This window comes from Glycine max, chromosome 10 (assembly GCF_000004515.6).
Source record: "Glycine max cultivar Williams 82 chromosome 10, Glycine_max_v4.0, whole genome shotgun sequence".
Taxonomy (NCBI): domain Eukaryota; kingdom Viridiplantae; phylum Streptophyta; class Magnoliopsida; order Fabales; family Fabaceae; genus Glycine; species Glycine max.
Window position 1 is genome coordinate 26,478,321 of NC_038246.2, and position 20,903 is coordinate 26,499,223.

The following is a 20,903-nucleotide window of genomic DNA, read 5'->3' on the forward strand; positions in this document are numbered from 1 at the left end:
ATTTGTTAATGTTGCTAGTTTCGTCGGATTTCTAGTTAATATTGTGGGTCAATTCTGTGTGCATGTACAACTTTGCATGTTTTTCTTTGAATTATAGGATATGTTCAAGAAATGGGTAATTGTTTTGAAAATAAAAGTTCTTGATATTTTGTGACTTGAAATCCTTGATTCTCCTCTACATGTCATGATAGTTTTGAAAGCTCAATTTGAAAGTGACGAGTTTACCTTTGTGAGAATTTGAGCCATCCATCATCATAATCATTTGGTATGTTTTGCCCCATTGATTGCTTGCACAATAGCCTTGGCTTGATTCTTGTTGATGCTTCCTAATTCACATGCATATTTGGAAATGATTGAGGCAATTTTGTTCTCATAAGCTTCTAGCCAAATGGACTTACCTTGAATTAATTCCTTTGATAGCCCTTTTGAGCCTTGTTTCCCTTTCCTTGTTTTGAAGCTCACTACAAGCCTTAAATGAAAAACCATGATATCACCATATCCATAAGGAATTTTGGAGCTTTGGAATTGTTTTGGGAATAAGTGTGGGGGTTTTTTGTTTCATTGGATAACATGTTTTGTTGGCTATGCTTCATGATGTATTTTGGGTCATACTTGATGTACATTGTATATTGGCTAAAGGTTGGACATGCTGAATGAGATGTTGTTTCTCAAAGGCCACGTACGTAAAAAAAAATCGAAAAAGAAAAAGAAAAGCAATAAAGTTGAGTGAATAAGATCTTAAATGACAAAAGAATGATGAGACTCTTGGTTCTACTCTTTATGTTTAAATTTTATCTTTACTTCTTTTTATTTTCTTATTTTTTTTCTTAATATGCACTTATTCCCCATTGCTCCTCTATTCCTTTGGGATTCAGCCACTTATTCCATATTTTTCCATACCTTGTCCTTGGCCCCATTACAACCTTAAAAGACCTTTTGATCCTCATGTACTTGTGTTTATGGGTTGATTGTCAATTTTAGAATCTTGCCAAGTTTATGTGGTGTTTGTTTTCATGGATGCTTTGAGGGTAAATAGTAGCCTAGACACTTGAGAGATAGAGTGTATATCTTGTGAGGCTTTATCACTTTTCATTCTTGAGCTGATTAACTATTTTGCCATGATTGGGTTGCTTGGATGATTTTCATGAATGTCTTGACTTTTCGGATCTACTTATGTTAGATGTTACCCATTCCTTTCATTCCTTGATGTTCATTGAAAAATATGTGAATGTTTTCATTTGTCTCTCTTTGATATCCTTGGATTTTGTTCTTTGTTTCATTTTGCCCAGGAGTGCAAAAGGCTAAGTATGGGGGGTTTTGATGTGCCATCATTTTCTTCTATTTTCTAAACCCTTTTTGCACCATTTTAATTACTGATTGGTCTTAATTGTCAATTAATTAGGCAGTTTTATTATTTGGGATCATTTAGCTAATTTGATGTTTTTAATCTAATTTCAGAAAATAATGATTCATTGGGCTTAATCCGGATTTTGGTTGTGGACTTGAAGAGGGCAAATAAAGCAGCGCTTACCTTAGTTAATTTCTAATTAGGAAATTTCGCAATTTTATTTTATGTGGTTTAGTGTTTATTTCATTTTGGGCCAGAGTATTGTAATAAGGCCCAGTGACTTTGAGTGACTCTTTTTAAATAGCAGCCTTGGGATTCATGCAAGGCTATTTTGTTATGTTATTCATTATTCAGAGCTTTGTTTAGGTTTTACGTTTTTCTGCTTGAATGCTACTGTTTTGGTTCTTAATGCAATTTTCCATTTTCTGCTTCTAATAACAATTTCGTTCTTGTTTCTTCTTCTACTTTCATTTACATTTCTGCTTCATTTACGTTTCTGCTTTTAGTTCATTTGTGTTTTCTGTTTGAATCTATGGAAGGCTATATTTTCTGGTGTTGTTTCCTTTTGAGGATGAAGCCCAACTCTCTTTGAGGTTTCGTTTATAATGTGGCTTCCTGGCAGTTTCCCTTTCACCAGTTAACCCAAATTCGTGAACATTAATCAGTGCACGCTTCGTGTTCGATTAATTTCCTCTGAGCCTAACTTGCGTTCATGCTTAATGGACAAAGGGCTAAATGGTGTATGTGTTGCCTAATCACATATTGACAACCCTAAGTTGATTTTTGCTTAGTAAATTGAAATAGGGTTGGATTAAGTGGTTAACTGTTAGGGACGAATTCTCCATAACCCATGATAAGAGAATGGCTTCTGAATCAGAGGAAACAACCCATTTTTAATATTAGTAGTTTCGTATTCCAGTTTACTTGTTCTGTCCTTTAAACCACAAAACAATCAAACCCCCCCAATCGTTACTATTACTGCAAGTGTATTATGAACATTTGGTTTATCATTGCTCGTTGGGAAACGACCTAGGATCCCTTCCTGGTTACTGCATTTTCATGTTTATTTGATTCGGGTACAGCCTCGATCACGCCTCCCAGACACCCAATGGACCTAGAGAAGTCCAACAGGGCACTGGGGTTTCCGGCCTTGATCACGGGCCTCTACCAGTTCTATGGGGTGTCGGTTACTCCCTCAAAGCTTATCTGGCCTCCCATTAACAGGGCCTTCATAGAAAAGTATTGCATGCCAAGGCAGGCACAGCAGCAGGGTCAAGCACAGCAGCAGGGGGAGGACTAGCAGCAGCTAGCCATAGATGCACCGCTACCACCTCTACGGCAGCCAGCTTCTCTGGAGTCTATCTCTGCTCACATACGAAGGATGGAGCTCCTGATGCACGCATATATGCAGCATGTGACGGACCAGTAGGCGGCCAATCATAGAGGTCAGGCGCAGTTGAATGAGAGCTTTTACCGGTACACCCTACATCAGCAGAGCCAAGATCCCAGCCCTTTCCTGTGGCCTACCCCCGAGCAGTTCGGGGCCACAGTTGCATGGCCTGGAGATAGGCCCAATTTTCAGATAGGGGTAGGACTCGTAGCGACCCTCAGAGATGAAGATGGAGCACAAGATGATAACGACATGGCCGATGTGATGGACTTCTTCATTTGAGGAGGCAGAGTCACTTGACCGGGATCGCTTAAAATTATGAACTCGTCTTTATTTTGTTTCTATCACTTTCAATATTTGTTTGTTATCTCATTGTGATAGAACTTGACTTTATTTTATTGCTTTCAGTTTTTGTTTGTTATCTCATTATGATGAAACTTTATCTCTTCTAGCGTGTTGTTGTACTATTGCATTGTGATGGTTTGTCTGAAGCAAGAAATCTAAGCAAAAAAAATAGGGGCTTGTGTATGGGTTCTTTTCGTTCACAATCTTAGGTAACAACTTTTCCTAGGTTAAGAAATTTTTCTTAAAAAAACTTAAAAGAAAAACTAAAAACCAACATGCTTTTTGGAAAAAGAAATGACCGCCAGTTTTCTTTGGAAAATTCACGGATCAAAACGCAAAAGGTTTTTGAAAAAAAAAAAAAAGAAATGTGCACCTAGGGGGTGAAAACAACGAAAGATTTTCCCGAATGCCAAAATGGACTCGGATTTTTGTATGACTTGATAAAAAGAGTAATCCTTGGAACACTAGTTTGATCTAAATGGGGAAAAAAACCCTAAGCCTTAGTGTTTGCATGACCATAAAGCCTTATATTTGAGTGTCCACATGGATGTGTGCTATGATTAATTTTGCATGAATTTCTTATTATCATAATATGTGTTTCATGGAAGTTATTTGGGCATTCCCTCCTTTATAAGCCATTTGCTAAATTGATATCCCGACATACATTATGTCCCGCCATTTGCAGGCCTTTTGAGCCAAAATCGACTTTTTGGTCATTACCTTGACCTTGGATGGAAATTTCCAACCTTACCCTAGGAAGAGGGAATCAGAGGATCTTCCAAACGAAGCTTCTCTTACCTTGGGTTAGAGATGTTCGTCAAAAGGAAAAAACAAAAAAGAGAAAGAAAAAGAATCAATCAATCAAAGATTGAAGAAAAGCAAAATAAAAATAAAACAAAAAAAAGAGGAGGTTCTTTGGACCAGGCAATGTCGAACAATGTGCAGAATTGTCGAAAGAAAAATATAAGAAAAGAGCAATAGTATCTTGGTTAAAATCTGTGGGAATGTGTAAAGCAATCACCTGCTTTAGTTACAAACCAAAACTTTCTGTTTGCTCTTGTTCCGTGTCGAACCAAAGAGAAAAGGAAACAAAAAGGGGAAAGGCCCGAACAACCAAAGCCAAATTTCCTACCAAAATCTAACCTTGTAAAGTCCTATCGATCCATTACGATTGCACATATTATCTTTGACTTGATGGGAAATGACTTGCAAAGTCTATCTATGACATATCTATGGTTTGGAGTTAGGATGAAACACTTGCCTGTGTGAGACTTTATACATCTTGAGCGGTTTTCCTCTATTCGATTGGACCTAGTGTTTCTTCTAATGCTCTTTTAGAAATGAAATGCTAATGTCTTAAATCTCATTTGTGGTTATGAGAAATTCTATCTACATGCTTTCCTTCCCTAGTAGTCACATTGTTTTTCTTCAAAAATATATGTTGTTCTAATCGGTTTGGGGTTTGTTTCTTTGCTAAGCGCGTTCACGTTTTAGTAAAAGACTTTCAAGACTATCAAAGTCTTCTTTATTTTTCCAAGAGTATCAAAGTATGTTGTCTTGCAGAGACTATCAATATCTTTTTCCCTTTACATTTCAAAGACTTCAATGTCTTTTGTCAAGACAATCACAATCTTTTTTACATTTCAAAGACTTCAGAGTCTTTTGTCAAGACTATCACAGTATTCTTTACATTTTCAAAGACCATCAGCGTCTTTTTTCAAGACTATCAAAGTCTTCTTTATTTTTCCAAAACTATCAAAGTATGTTGTCTTGCAGAGACTATCAATGTCTTCTGCCCTCTTTACATTTCAAAGACTTCAAAGTCTTTTGTCAAGACTATCACAGTCTTCTTTACATTTTCAAAGACCATCAACGTCTTTTGTCAAGACTATCAAAATCTTCTTTATTTTTCCAAGACTATCAAAGTTTGTTGTCTTGCAGAGACTATCAATGTCTTCTGCCTTTTACATTTCAAAGACTTCAATGTCTTTTGTCAAGACTATCAAAGTCTTATTTACTTTTCAAAGACCATCAGAGTTTTTTGTCAAGACTATCATAGTATTTTTTACTTTTCCAAGACTATCAGAGTCTTTTGTTGTCAAGACTATCACAACCTTCTTTACTTTTCCAAGACTATCAGAGTCTTTTATTGTCAAGACTATCAAAGTCTTCTTTACTTTCCAAAAGCTATCAAAGTCTTTTGTCGGGGCCTCAATGTCTCATTTACAATGCAAGACTTCAAGGTCTTTTGTTTTATACATGATGCCTCTTACATTCTTTCTTTTTACAGGTTTCACTACTTGGGTTTTCGCTAGTAGCCAGTCGGATGGCAAGATCGCTAGGATGAAATTAGTGTCCTTATCTTTACTTACTTTTTCATTTTCAATAAAAGATAAGTAAAGATGGGCAACTGTCAGACCATAATTTCATCCGGGGATGATCATTTGCTAACATTTTGATTCTTGCTAGCCGAATTGAGCTGCTTGACCCCAGCTCCCGCACAATCCAAAAGTTTTTTCGATGTTTTGGAAAAGAATGCGGAAAATACCCAAAAGGGAGGGAAAAAGGGTCATTTGGAAGATTTTTATGACCTGTGGCTCGCTCAGGCTAGCCTCTGGCTCGCCTGGGCCCTCAAATAACTTAGGAGTGAAGTAACCAGCTCGCCTGGGCGAGCTGCTGATCAACCAAGTCCCCTCATTTCCTATAAATAGGTGTGAGGGGACTGAAGGAAGGGGTTCAGACTTTCAACATTGAAAGGATTTAGTGAAATTAAGGAGAAAAAGGAGAAAGAAGAAGGAAAATCGAGGCCTAGGCGCTTCCGAATTGCAATCGTGACCAATTCTTACATCGTTCTTCACCGTTCTTCATTCGTTCTTCGTTCGTTTTTCGTTCATCAACCAGTTAGTATATATTTTTCGTTCGTTTTCCGTTCTTTATGCACCCTTAGGGGTCCTCCTTGTTATTTTGCACATCTTCATCTCATTCTTATACCATCAATGATCTCATTTCTTTATGTAAAGTGAATTTCAACCGATCGTTTGTGCCATAATCTCATTTTATCATTGTAAAATAAAGTTTCAACCGATCGTTTACTTTACAAGTTGTCTTTTAATGAGATTGAAAGTAAATAAGTGAAACCGAAGTTAAAATCAACATGTAACCGAGCTTTTATCCACAAAATTCGCTTGGATCCGTTCAAGGTCCAACGCCTTCATGGTCTCTTTTACTTTTATTGATTAAAATGAACACTTCAAAAGTTTATAATCAACTCTACGCATAACTTTCTTTCTTTTAAAGAATTACGTAGGTCTGAGTTCCTCATTACACTTGAGGATATGTAGGAGCAAGGGCAACGCTCATGTCAACCCCAAAAAGTAAACAAACATAAAAAGGGAAAATAAATAAATAATAAAGTCATGATTTTGCACACTCGATTAAAGGCGGTCGTCCCTTGTGAAGGACGTGTGGGGTGCTAATACCTTTCCCGCACGTAAACAACCCCCGAACCCTTATTCTTAAAATTTGCAGACCCCTTTTTGGTTTTTTCTAACGTTTTCCTCGAATAAACGTTGGTGGTGACTCCACGCGTTTTCTTTTTTGGGAAGATGCACCCTTGAGTCTCGCCTCGCCCTCCCGCCGAATGATAGGTTGTGACACTTATCATTTCACAACATCAATTTTTTTAAGAACCAATGTTAACGAACTCAAGTTAACATCGGTTTTTAAAAAATCGATGTTAACGAACTCATTTTATTTACGAAAATGTCACCGTATTTTTGTTAGCATCGGTTTTATAAAAAATCAATATTAACTTAGTGACATTAAATCTATATTTTGTAGTAGTGAAACTCAAGTTTTAGAGGGTATTAATTTGATATAATGATCTTATTTTTTTCACTTAAAGTATCCTAACAAAAGAAATTAAACCACAGAAGTAGGAATAATGAAACTAGAAATGATATTATTTCCATAAATTATATAGAGATCTATTAATAGACTCAGAAATACCATCAATATCTACTGGAGGGACAATAATAATAACGATAATAAATATAGAAATTAAAGTATACTTGCTTGAGTGTCTTTTTCTCAACTTCGCTCCTTGAGCATCTAACATCCTCTGGCTCTATAGGAACTCTGCCTTCTCAGATAATATTTTTATTCAAATACATTTTTTTCTTACCTAAATACATTAATTTAAATTTCTTTTTTTTTTTCAACTAAACAATCTCTATTTTGAGTGTACTTCTCATCTATTTCTCTCTCTCTCTTTTTTCTTTCTCATATACACTTTCATTCCCTCTCACAACCAAACAAAGGCTAATTTTTTGGTGGCAACCACTAGTTGATCATTACACTTGGTTTAGGTTGCCTATGCATAGAGTGTGATTCTATGCTAGCTGCCAAGTTGGCTAACAACTATCAAAGGATGTCCACCAAACCATCCCTAGAGCACCATTGGTGAGAGAATTATTCAAGAGGAAGAGTCGTTCGTGGCAGCTCCAAACTAAGCGCCCCAAAGCATCCCTTCATATTTTGTCCACTTTACCTGTTTTAGTTGCTTTCCATTGTTTGTTGCATGAAGTCATGAACCATCCTCATGTGCAAAAAAAAAGAAGCACCTACCTCTCTCTCTCATCATTTGTTGTACTGTTTTAAGGTGAAGATAGTACAGGAATAGATTCGCACTTTGTACTACACTATTCCATTTGGAATTGGAATTGGAAATATTCAATTGTCAAGTACAACCCATTTTTTCAAACGAACAAAAAAAAAATAGTACAACCAATTTTTTGTTTAAAAAAATAAAGTGGTTAGTACTGCTAAATGCTGGTAATACATTTCTTGTACGGCATAATTCTGCTTTAAGGAATGAATTCCACTGAAGGGAGGGGACAGCGTTTGATGAATGACGAATCCCACTTTACAAACTTATTGCATGTAAAAGCATCCAGTGTAAAAGGAGATAAATACTTTTAATTTATCATGAATTATAAAACAACAAATAAAAAAAGAACAATAAAATTTATCTGTAGAATCGTGAAGATGAACGCGTCCAATATAAGCAAATGTCCTAAAAATAAATTTACGCATGCAAGTTTCAAAGGTTTTCCATAATAGTAACCAACCTAGACACGTTCCGATTGGCTGTATGTATTATAATCATACCAACATAATTTTGTCTCTAAAACATGTGATTAATTAATATTATACATCTAGCCGAGAACTCCTTGTTTAAACCATGAAAAGTACCTCGAGCGAGGATATTTTGACCATTTGAGTATGATCTTGGTTCCACCCTAACTTAAGGATTATGAAAGAAATTTGGTATATCTTAATCTAATCATCATCTTAGCATTACTAAAAGGTAATCTGGGATTAACATTCTTTTAATAGAAAGGGAAGACTCATGGGCATTGTGATCTGTGACCCATGGACCTTGTAACCTATGAACATGAATATATAAAAGGTAATTTCGAGGTATAAAAAAATTTGTTCATTCTAATTTATTATTCATTTACCAGACAATATACTGTTAACTTGAGCGTATTGTATTTCTGAGATGGGAAGAGGACCACAAAAGAGACCAACAAGAAGGATTCGATCAACATAATAAGGGAGACAACTCCTTAAGTGCCTGTATAGTTGGAAATTCAATTTTCAGACATGCCAATATAGAAAAATATATCTTAATATCTTACAAGATTAATTAGTTATTAATTATTCATTTTTTTTTGTTGAGTTCATTATTCTCAAATATATCTTGATGATATCAAGTGGATTTTGTTAGAATTTTAGTGGATCCTTATAAAATACCAATAATCACCAAGAACACATTACATTAGATTATCAGGAAGATTTTTAGAAATACCTGGATTCATAATGATTGATCAACAAATGCAGCGGAATCTGAATCCGTAGGTAATCGGTGGCTTCATGGTTTTTCCTCAATCGGAACCTTTTTATTCTTTAATAGGACCTTCGTAACTCTTCAGATGGAGAGAAGAGAAATTATATGTGATGGCTCGGTATATTGGGGACCATAGTCTTCTTATAATGTGTAACCTAATAGGGTTCCCATTATCCCCTAATGGGCCAACACTGACATCTGTTCATTTAAGTTCATATCATTTGATTTGGTTGTCTAACGGGCTCTCTTAATTTGATCACATAAAATAAAGCTCACTAATGATAAATAGCGAATATAATTGTCTTATAATATTAGCCCACATTAATTATTGGAATAGAAAATTCCAACAATCTCCCACTTGGGCTACATATTGTAACAATTTTATCAAAAATCCTTAAGCGCACTTCCACCTTAACAACTTGGTCCATCTCATGCATCAATAATGGAATCATTGCACCTTTGTCACTACAACAAATGTAACTAAACCCCAATGACTACCACATCAGTGCACTCAATGACATAGGTCAATATGGATAAGCAACATGAAAATTACATGCAATGTGATCTCAGTCATGCCTATTTCCAATTGATCCAAACTTTATTCTTTATAGAGATCAATCCAAACACTACATAAATATTGCAAACAAAACAAGCTTATAATGAAATGATTAACTTCAACTTTATTTCTATAGAAAATCCAAACAAAAAAATATTTCTATACCATAAGATATAGAACATAAGTAAGACTCTCACTCAACTAAGGTACTATCAGGAATTACACCCATATGAGCATTGTGCTCATGAAAAACTTAAGTGTCATACCTCTAGTAAGTGGATCAGCTAGCATGAAATGAGTCCTTATATGGTCTATACAAATCTATATTTTCTGGATTCTTTATTTAACAACCAAATACTTTATGTCAACAAACTTTTATTTAGTTGAATCCTTAATAAGACCGCTAAGATATTGTCCCAGTAAACACTGATGGCTACTTAATGTTGGCGACAACAGGCAAGCTAGTTATAATAATTTAGCAATCATAAATTTTAGTATGAAGTCTTATAGCAAAATATTAACTCCACCAACATGGTTAAATGTGGATCCTTATGTGAAGTGACTGAAAAATCGAAGTCAGAATACCCAATGATCTCTAAACTTCTAAACTTTCGATATTAAAGCATGTAGTTTCTTGTACTCTTCAATTAACGCATAATGCACTTTACTAATTTCTAGTGTTGCATACCAAGATTACTCATATATCACCTTAGGAATCCCACAAAAAAATATTTCAGGATAATAAAAAAAATAAACTTAAGCATACATGATAAATTGTAATATAACTGCTTTGCAACAATAAAGTATATGATGATAGTAGGATGTCATCAACATACAATACCAAAATAATAAATTTACTCCCACTAAACGTTTGGCACACATAATCATCAACCAAATTTACCTCAACACCATAAGAGACAATCTTGATGAATTTTGTAATACCATAGACGAGAGACTTGTTTAAAAGCATAAATGGATTTCTTTAGTTTGCATACCATAGACTTTAGATAATTTCAAACAAGGTTTTATGGTTGTACCATATAAATTGTTTCATCAATGTTTCCATTTAGAAACGTAATTTTTACATCCATCTATGCAAAACAATTATCAAAATGATCTCCAGTGTCATTGTAGTCCTAAGAAAGTCTCTAAGAAATCAGAGAGAAAGTCTCTTTGTGATTCATGTCTTCTTTCTTATAAAACTTAAGGCGACAAGACAATCTTTATATATCTCAAAATTACCTATTGAATCCCTTTCAACTATAGATATTTATCTACAACTTATGGGTTTTACACTTTCAAGCAATTTGATGATATCTCAAATGTCATGTTCAACCATCGGTATTATTACATCATTTATGGCATCAATCCACTTGAGAGTTAGAACACAACATGACTTGACTAAGGTCAATTAAACCTTCTCAGTCAACCTAATGTCATATTCATGTTTTTAAAGAAATATGACATAATCATATCAAATTACATTTTTCCTTTCTCTAGTGGATCTTCTTAATGACACTTCTTGAGGTTATTGAGTTTGAACTTTAGGTGGTGCTTGAGAGGGAATCTTAGTGTTGTCATGTATTTTAATAATGTTATGAGTAACATCATTATTTAATTACCATATCCGTTTCTTAAACAAAGGCTTATCTATTGCCAATAACATATTATTCTTTAAAGACAACACTCCTTGTGTTTCCTTCCCCTCCAAACTCAATTTCCTCAAAGAGTCTTGCATGTGTCAAACATGAACTTAAAGTGGGATTGTAAAACTTATACATGTAAGAGCTTTAAATGTAACAAAAACAAAATTATAACTAATTATCTTCAAGTCCAACTTACCTTCATGCAGCCTATAAGACACACATCCCTAAATGTGTATATGCCTAATGTTGGAATTTTCTCAACTCATATCTATAGGGTAGTGACTACTTTAATTAGTACCCTAAAAGGATATAAATTATATTCTTTAATATCTTTCCCCAAAATGACTTTGGTATAGAAGAATTAAACTTCTTACCATATCTGTTCTGCAACTTTGTTCATGCTAAGTTTGTCTAACATTACATGTTATAAAAAAAAATCACAATTATTGAAGAAAAACACATGGGGGACTCCAAACGTTGTACCTTATGTCATATATACCATAGTAATCCCCATGGTCACGTTTGACAACCTTGATTTTCTTTCTTTTTCTTAGTTGAAGTTCAACTTCATCTTTGAAAGACTGAATGTCTAGAGACCAAAATTTCTCATAATTTAAATAAAGATGAATCATCTATGTAAATAATAAAATACATTTATTCATTCCATGAATCCCTAAGGAATAGAACACAAATATATGCATGTATTAGTTCTAAGACATCTTTATTTCTTTCAGCACCTGAATTCTATTTTATTTGTTTATTTTCCCTTTATATACTCAATATAGACTATAAGGTCCAACCAATATAAAGGATCTAGAATTTTCTATAACACAAGCATCCAAATTCTCTATTAAGAGATATGTCTTAAGCGCTTATGTTATAAAGTAACAAAATTCTCATTTAATTTTAAGTTTTGTACCACCTAAAAAAATATTTGCAATAGGAACACTCAAATATCCATAAAGGAACTCATAACTTGTAACATTTGAATCACACGAGAGACTAACTTTATTATTTCTAATTGAATAAAAATAACTGAATTTGTCCAAATTAGAAATAAAATTTGGTTTAATAAATAGTTTAATATATGTCTCAACCAAATTCAAATGAAATTGAGTCTTTTATAGCAACATAAAAGTTCTCATAACTTCAACTATAACTTTATGTCATCGCTTACATAGAAGAATCTTTCATTATCACTTGGCAGATGACTCCATAGGTAGCATCGTATAGACATGCTTTTGTGAATAGTAGAACCAAAATCTACCCACTAACATCCTTCGGTACAAAATGAAATTAACTTTAAAACAAACAAAAATGAGAAGTTTACCATTTTCACACACTAAATAGTGTAAATGAAACCTTTTTTTAATATGTCTCATCCTGCAAAAGCAAAAAGGAAATTTCGTATCTTGTTCTCTTTTTTCTTCTCTAGAAAAAAAATTATGCAATATCTTCAACTCTGAACTGACTCTTCTCAAACTCTAAATTTTATACATGCAACTTTGGGATTTAAATAATATGAGTAATTTAAACCATAGTAGTAACAATAACAACAAGAATTAAAGAAGAGAACAATAAACATACAATGCTCAAATAATCTTTATGGTAAATTCCAAGACCCAAACAAGATACCTAGCGCACCATTAATCCTCAATCTTTGGATTGAAAAAGACTAACTGCAAGTGGTACTCTTAACGCATTGATCAAACATTGGTGATAAGTCCTGTCAAACAAAGATTGTCTTTGGACACTCCATTGCTCACATGGAAAACTTATATGATGATTATTCCGGTCAAATAATGATTGTCTTTGAACATTTCATTATTCACATGGAAAATCACACTATTTATAATCGCCACATGTTTACCATCGCAAGCATGTAATTATTCTGCCAAATTATGTCTTCCTTTGAGCCAAACACAATTCGCATGAATAATTCCATGTAACATCCATATAAATTCAATCAAATCAACTTACGCAACAGAGGTTACTTTGGCAACACGTTTCAATCAATTTAACCAAAAAATACAAGACAATTTAATATAATAAATGTGAGGTCTTAAAATTACATTACTTTCACATATAATTTAGTTATATAGAAATATATATAATAGAACATGCAAATATTTTGCAGAACACACCCATCACAAGATACCTAATACAACATTAATTCATAGTATTTGGACAGAGAAATTAATTTGTAATTGGTACTTTCAATGCAATGATCAAATATTGACAATAAATTCTTTCAAATCATAGTCTTTCTTTGGGCCGACTATAATTCACATGAAAATACCTTATAATTGCCACACATTTATCATCACAGGTACAAAATTATTTGACCAAATTGTGTCTTCCTTTGGACTGAGCACAATTCGCATATAAATAATTTTATACTAATATCTATACAATTCTAATTAAATTAATTTACGCAATAGAGATTGTTTTGACAATATATCATGTCAATCAATTTAATTAAAAATCTCTAGATATGCAAATAATTGGGAAAGATCTGGTACTGCTAAATTAACTTCAATCATGATAGCAAAAAATATAAAACATTAATTACGGCAAGTAAATATCATATCCTTAAATTCTATTTAATGCTATCATTGATTTATACTTAAAATAGCACAAACATCTTTCTTTCGTTTCTTTTGCTTAGAGCAGCCTTAGTTTTCCTTTTTTTATTCTTAGAGGTTAAGCTTAAATGAACACTTTCAAATGTGTCTTTCTATAGCCTCTCTTCCTCTTGCACACAATGAGATATAAGCTCATTAATGGACCATTTGTCCTTTTGAGTGTTATAGCTCACTTTGAATTGCCAAAAGTGTACAGTAAGTGAAATCAAAACTAAATGCACGAGCAGTTCTTCACCAAGCTCTATCTTAAGCTTTGAGTTTTTATGCCAAGTTAGACATTTTCATTATGTACTCCCTTATATAACTTTCCCCCTCCTTTTTTTTAACCAAAAAAAATAACAAATAAAAAAAAACCAAATGCACAAAAAACTTCCTTATATATATATATATATATATATATATTATGAACAATAGCCATGAAGAGAAGCCGTTCACAAATCCAAATACCGATGTTAAAAAACCAAAATACACCCGAATTTAAATCAAATATCCAATTTACCAACAATTAATGTGTTGTTCCAAAAAAAAAAACTTGGGTTCATATAACCAAAGCAATCCAGGTATAATTAGAATCAAATAACTTTAAATCCCAATAATCAAATAATAATGGTGACTCTAATACCACTTGTTGGAATTTTAGGGGATCTTTATAAAATACTAATAACCACCAAAAACACATTACATTAGATTATCAGGAAGAGTTTTAGGAATACCTGGATCCATAATAATTAATCAACAAACACAGCAGAATCTGAATCCGTAGGTAACCGGTGGTTTCATGGTTCTTCCTCAACCGGAACCTTATTCCTTAACAGGACCTTCGTAACTCTTCAGATGGAGAGAAGAGAAACTATATGTGACGGTTCGGTATATTGGGGACCATAGTGTCTTCTTATAGTATGTTAACCTAAGAGGATTCCCATTATCCCCTAATGGGTCACTGACATATGCTCATTTAAGTTCATATCATTTGATTTGGTTATCTAACGAGCTCACTTAATTTGATCACATAAAATAAAACTCACTAATAATAAATAGCTAATATAATTATCTTATAATATTAGTACTGATACATCCAGCAGTGAGGATAGCAGAAAAGAGTTTCAAACAGCAAAGCCCAAGAGGCAAGTTAACATCCCCACACGTTTGAAGGATTACGTGTTGCAGACCTAAGCCATGCATGGGAAGAACAGCTTCGAATCTCCAAGCTTCAACGAATAACTACCTAGCAATTAGGATACCGTTATAGTCGTTACGAATGATGCCATTGTAACCAACTACTAAAGGATGTAAATCACGCTAATAGACACAAGCAATAACAAACACCTTTCGCATCCCTTCTATCTCTCTCTCTCTCTCTTATCCTTTCTTCTTGAGCTCGTCTTTTTCGTGGAGACTTACTGGGTCTTGAAGACCAGCACTAACAAGTACATATTAATTATTGGAATAGAAAATTCTAATTGGTTTAACTTAATTGAATATAATGAGTGTTGTCATCCCACTAATATCATCATGTTGAATCCCTAAGGATAAAAAATTATATATCTTGATGATAAAGTTGAATCTGCAATGTGGATCACAGGTGATCAAAATTTAGAATCAACTTACCCTCTTTATAAATGTCGATTATATTCGACTTTTTCTTATACCACTAAAAGTTCACTTAATCGGTGGACAACTTTCTTGAAAGAAATCTCATATTGCTCTGGCGCAGTTGATTAAATGCGTAATGTAATCCTATGAATTGGAGGGGACTCTCTTTCTATATATCACCTTTTACCAAAAAAAGAAAAAGTTGAATCTACTAACATTACATTCCATTAGGCGCACTCCAAAGCATTTATATTTCGATTCTAGGATTATCTCTCAAAAGTTGTACCTGAAAAACGTTGCCATCCTACGTGAGAAAGATTTTCACGTAAATTTTGTTAGATTATTTTATTAGTCCTTATATGTCGATATTTTTAAAATAAAATACACATAATCTTCTCTTTATATAAATTAAAATAGTTATTTTGAAAAATAATACTTTTAGAAACTATTCTTCAATGACAACATTCTTAGGAATATTTCTTCCACCAGAATGTTTTTAGGTATTTTTTTTAATCTATTCTCTCTTTTAATCTATCACTCTCATATATAACTTTTAAATCATAAAAGTCTCTTTAAAACATAATAAATAAAAATATTAGATGATAGACAATAATTTATCCCAAATTCTTTTCATACGATGCATTATATGTGGAGCAAATTAGGGAAAAGGGAAAAAAAAGAAAAAAGAAAACGTTAGGCAAGTTAAAGTAATACCAAAAACCTTGATAAAACGTTAGATTTGGACCAAGAATGAAAATCAAACGTAAAAAATAACAAGAATAATATTTACTAATCTACAATGGCCCACCAAATTGCCCTCTTTGCAGAATCCTACTGTTCTGTCTTGCACCACACGCACCCTCACTACGGGGGGTTTGGTTTGGCTATAAAGACACCACCCTTACACACCCTTCACCATTCACCACAACCCTCTATATTCCATTACAAAGAACCAGTTTGGAATATATTTTTATTCCTTCTTTGTTTCTTCACTTTCTTCCATACACATAACCATGTCTTCTCAGGTCCTCATACCCCTTTCTGTTTTTATTCTTGCCTTTTGCTCTTCACGCAGTTTTCTTTTGCTCAATCATTTAGTTTCGGGGTTTATTATTATTATTATTATTGCTTGATATGGTTCTTTGTTCCAGGTGTTTGTGCTTTACTTGATGAGTTTCTGAGTTGGGATATTAGGATTTTGTTGGTACCTTTTTTTGTTCGTGATAATTACTAATTTAGATAGCTTTGAGAATTAGGTCGGAAGAGTGATTTTATTGCTGTATATATTGGTAAAGATGGAATCTTTTGTTTGGAATATGATTGCCCATGAAATTTAATTCTTGAAAAAATAGGATTTCATTTCAAAGCTTTTAATGTTTTTGGTTGAGAATCCTAAAATGAAGTGCTAGTAATTATTGGGTTTGGAATTTTGAGTTTCAATTAGCTTATTTGAGAAAGTTAAACATCTGCTCATAAGAATCCTTCTATGAAGTAGCAGATCAATACTTGCTTTGGGTTCTGAAGGGATAAAGTTGAAAGTGGTTTCAGTTGTTTTGTGCATATGAATTAATTTTTTTATCGATCTTCAGTTACTCTATCAATGGTTGAAGAGCTTGTCCTGAACGGTTTTATTTAATTTAACATATCTGATATCCTTATCTCTCTTTTTTTTTTTTTTTTCTTCCCAATGATTTGCTCCAATAAACAATATGATTGCTTGATATAGAATTCAACATTATTGCTTGGAAACAAACTAATTATTAGAACCTCAAATCTAATTTAATAGTAAGAAAGTAATAGCTTGTCCTTCCTTATTTGTTAAAAGTCTTATATTATGGTCCCCTAATATTAAAAGCTGTCATTTTGTTTTTTGTTTAGTTTACTGGAATGGATTTCAGTTGATTCTTATTGTCTTTGAATATGACTCCACGTACCTAGTTCCTGTTTTCTGTGTTATTATATCTGAACCTTCAAAATCTAGTTTAATGTCAGATACATCAAGTTCATTAGAATCTCACTTTAACAGCAACAGTTAAAAGATGATAGTATATTAATCTCTTGTTGTCCCTACTTTTGTGTCTGATTCCCTGCTTTGGTCTCTTCTTCTTCATCTTGCATTTCGTACCCTTTGAAAATTGATTATAGTTCACATTAAATTTTAATTAAGAATTTGTTTCTTTTATATATGGGTGATGTTGGGGGTTAAGATGATTATTTAATGCTTTTCTCTGCTCCTTAAGTCTGAATTTTCCCATTATGGTTGCAGACCGTTGTCCTCAAAGTTGGTATGTCATGTCAAGGGTGTGCTGGAGCTGTAAACAGGGTTTTGGAAAAAATGGAAGGTATTTCTATTCCTGCAAGCTATTTCTACTATCAGATCCAAAATGAAAATGATCTAGTAATTGTAGCAATGTAGTATATTACATGTGAATTTTTTTGTAGTAGTATTAAACTAGGAAAAATGCAGATCAAACCTGTGTGTTCTCTGTCAATTCCATTGACAAAGTAGTGCCTTGCTTCTGTCAGTTTTATCACAATCAAAAAATATGCTGCATGCTTCACATTCTAAATTTCTAATTATTATAACTATTTGGTTTTAAATGTTTGTAAGCTATTTTGTTAATTTTGATGTTCTTTTTCATTCCTTTGTATAATTTCTTTAAATCTGTGTATAATGCTATTTGTAATGTTAAACACCCGAAGTCCCAATTAATATCTTTTTCTCTTAAACTTCTTGCCATTTTCTGTTGGGTGATTAAGTGGTTTTCCTGTTCACAATTAACTTTCGGACATAATCAAGAATACCCTGCACAAGTCAAGGGCTGTTAAGGCTGGCTACTTCTTTTGAATGTAGTCTGAATTTGATGCTGCTTCTATAGCCGCCATTGTAAGCCATCCTTAGGTGATCAATGATTCTATTTTTCTTCATTTTAAGTTGCTGGTCTGATATTTCTGTCCTTAGTTTCAACTTGTGTGTATTAATGTAACATTCCACTTAAAATCTGTGATCTTCCGTTGGGTATTATGAATAACCCCTCTTTACGATTTTGCATTGATTTTCTTGAATTTATCTTCATAGTAATTGCATGTAGGTTCAAGGGTTATAGTTTCTAATCTGTATTTTAATATCTAACATCTAATATGATCATTTCATTGAAGTCTGAGACATGTTTCATAGATTTTCAAAACCTTCCAATTTTAGTAAGTATTGTGTGACACAACACAACAAGGTGATGGAAATAACCTTTTCTTGAACTTGTATTATTCTAGGATGGAATGCCATGCAAAAGTTTTGCTCACTGTCCATTATTAGATTTAGCTTTATAGAAGAAGATTCTTTCTGATGGAGTCACAATCCAATTCAATGAAACTTCAATTTTCCCCGTAAAAAGATCATGTTCCCTGACTATATTACTCTGTAAATTCTTTATCCTGGAAAATTTTTCTGCCACCATTTTCGTTACCATCTATGAAATGTATCAACTTTCTAATTTGTGACATTGTGCATGCCATTTAAACATATAACATTTCCCTGGCAAGGAGATAGGCACTAAAATATGCTACATCAGCACCAACTCTAACCATAACTGTGGTTTCAATTTCCTTTATCTGAATGGAAAATTGGAAACAATTGCTAAAAGTGTATATAATTGAATTCTACAAGTCTCAAAGTTGATTTGCTTCTATGGTTTTGTTGATGGAAGAAGAAAATATTGTCTAATTTTAATATGGCTTGCAGTTCCGCCAAATTGCAATGTTATATCAAAATAATGGTCATGGTTTCGAATCCCCTTATTAACATAAAATACTAATTGCTAACATTTTCTGAGAAAATAAATACATATATCAAAATAATGGTGTTAATATTTATAGGTGTTGAGTCATTTGACATTGATCTGAAGGAGCAGAAGGTGACAGTGAAAGGAAATGTGCAGCCGGACGAAGTTCTGCAAGCCGTTTCCAAATCCGGAAAGAAGACGGCATTCTGGGTGGATGAAGCACAACCACCTGAAAACAAGCCTTCTGAAACTGCACCTGTTACCTCAGCTGAGAATGATAACAAGGCTTCAGAAAGTGGACCTGTTGCCTCAGAAAACAAGCCTCCAGAAGCTGCACATGTTGCCTCAGCTGACCCTGAAACCAAGCCTTCAGAAACTGCTGTTGAAACTGTTGCTTAAGGCATTTGTGGTTCTATTTTTCTATGTGGAAGTAGGTCTGTTTCATATAGTATATGATGTGCTTTGTGCATGTCAGCTAATATATTTGCATTGGTGTGCTGTTACAGTGTTACTGGTTTCTAAGCTTCAATAACTTGTGGCCGATTTTTCACATGAGATACATTTCAAGTGTGCTATAATTTAGAATTTAACTTGTCGCTGTTCTTATTACTGTTTTTGTTCTCTTCTTTATGTTCTTACCACGCCGTGATCCTATTGGGAAGAGCTTATTTTCCGCTTATTTGGGCTTGTGAATTTCTTATGCAGCATTCAAGGAAGACAATTGATGAATAATTTTCTTTGCATGTGAGCCATATTATGGGGTACTCACATTAAAATTATGGTTTAAATATGTTTTTCATCTTTCAAATTGAATAATTAGTTTTTAGTGCTCCAAATTTAAATTTGATTTTTTAGTTCTTATTTATAAAAAATGTTCTTTTAGTTCCTCTTGTCATTAAGTGTCACAAAAGATAATGAATTTGTAATTTGTGACAGAATTTAACCATTAGAGTTTAGTTTTAATTTAAATATTAAAACATGATTTTTGATGATTTTAAATCGCCAAAATCACTTATAACAAAAAAAAAAAAAATTCCATGGCACTTGCCTAAACTCTCACAAGTTCGATGAAACCCAACGAACTCTTGTCATTTCTTCTTCCTCGATTGATTATGTGTAATGTTTTGGCCTTTTTCCGAGCTCTCCTTTGATCAATCTCAGGCTGGTCCTGAGCCTTGTTTTGAAGTGCGACCACACAAAACCCACAACATAAGGGCCTGTAAAAATTAAAAATAAAATCTTATAGTTGCATAATAATTTTTCTTATGTTGTATTTATAAATAATTTAAAATTATTCTTTTATTAAAAGTCTCTTTTTTATTCAAATTAAAATGTGCTATTATTAAAAAAATTCAAATGTGATGTGATAAAAAAAATTATCTTTCTTATGGGTTGTTAGTTTTTCCTAATGTGTCACAATCCCTCTAAATATGAAAAAGTTTGAAATAAATACGTTTTTGGCTCTCCTAAAATTTAAATGTTGCTAGCCTTTGGTTATCCGAACCTACTACATATCAATTTTTTTTTGTTATCATCTATCTTATACAAACAAGGTCCTGACAATGCTAACGTGGGCGTACCAGTGCTTACGTGTTGCAATATTACGCACCCTATTTCTCGCTCAAAAATGTCACTGTCATGCTACATTTATTACTTTTTGTCTTTTGCATTTTTTTTCCTTCAGTTACCG

At 33.2% G+C, this 20,903-nt stretch overlaps 1 protein-coding gene and 1 pseudogene across 1 annotated transcript; both read left to right on the forward strand.

Annotated features, from left to right (window-relative positions):
- The window catches only part of LOC106794816 (uncharacterized), a 189,022-nt pseudogene that overhangs the window by 31,582 nt on the left and 136,537 nt on the right, over positions 1–20,903 (forward strand).
- Positions 16,356–19,821, forward strand: LOC100305622 (uncharacterized). Its single transcript, NM_001251167.2, is given in 3 exon segments — positions 16,356–16,459; positions 17,701–17,776; positions 19,308–19,821. Coding segments are annotated over 3 exon segments (393 nt in total). The 5' UTR covers positions 16,356–16,447; the 3' UTR covers positions 19,613–19,821.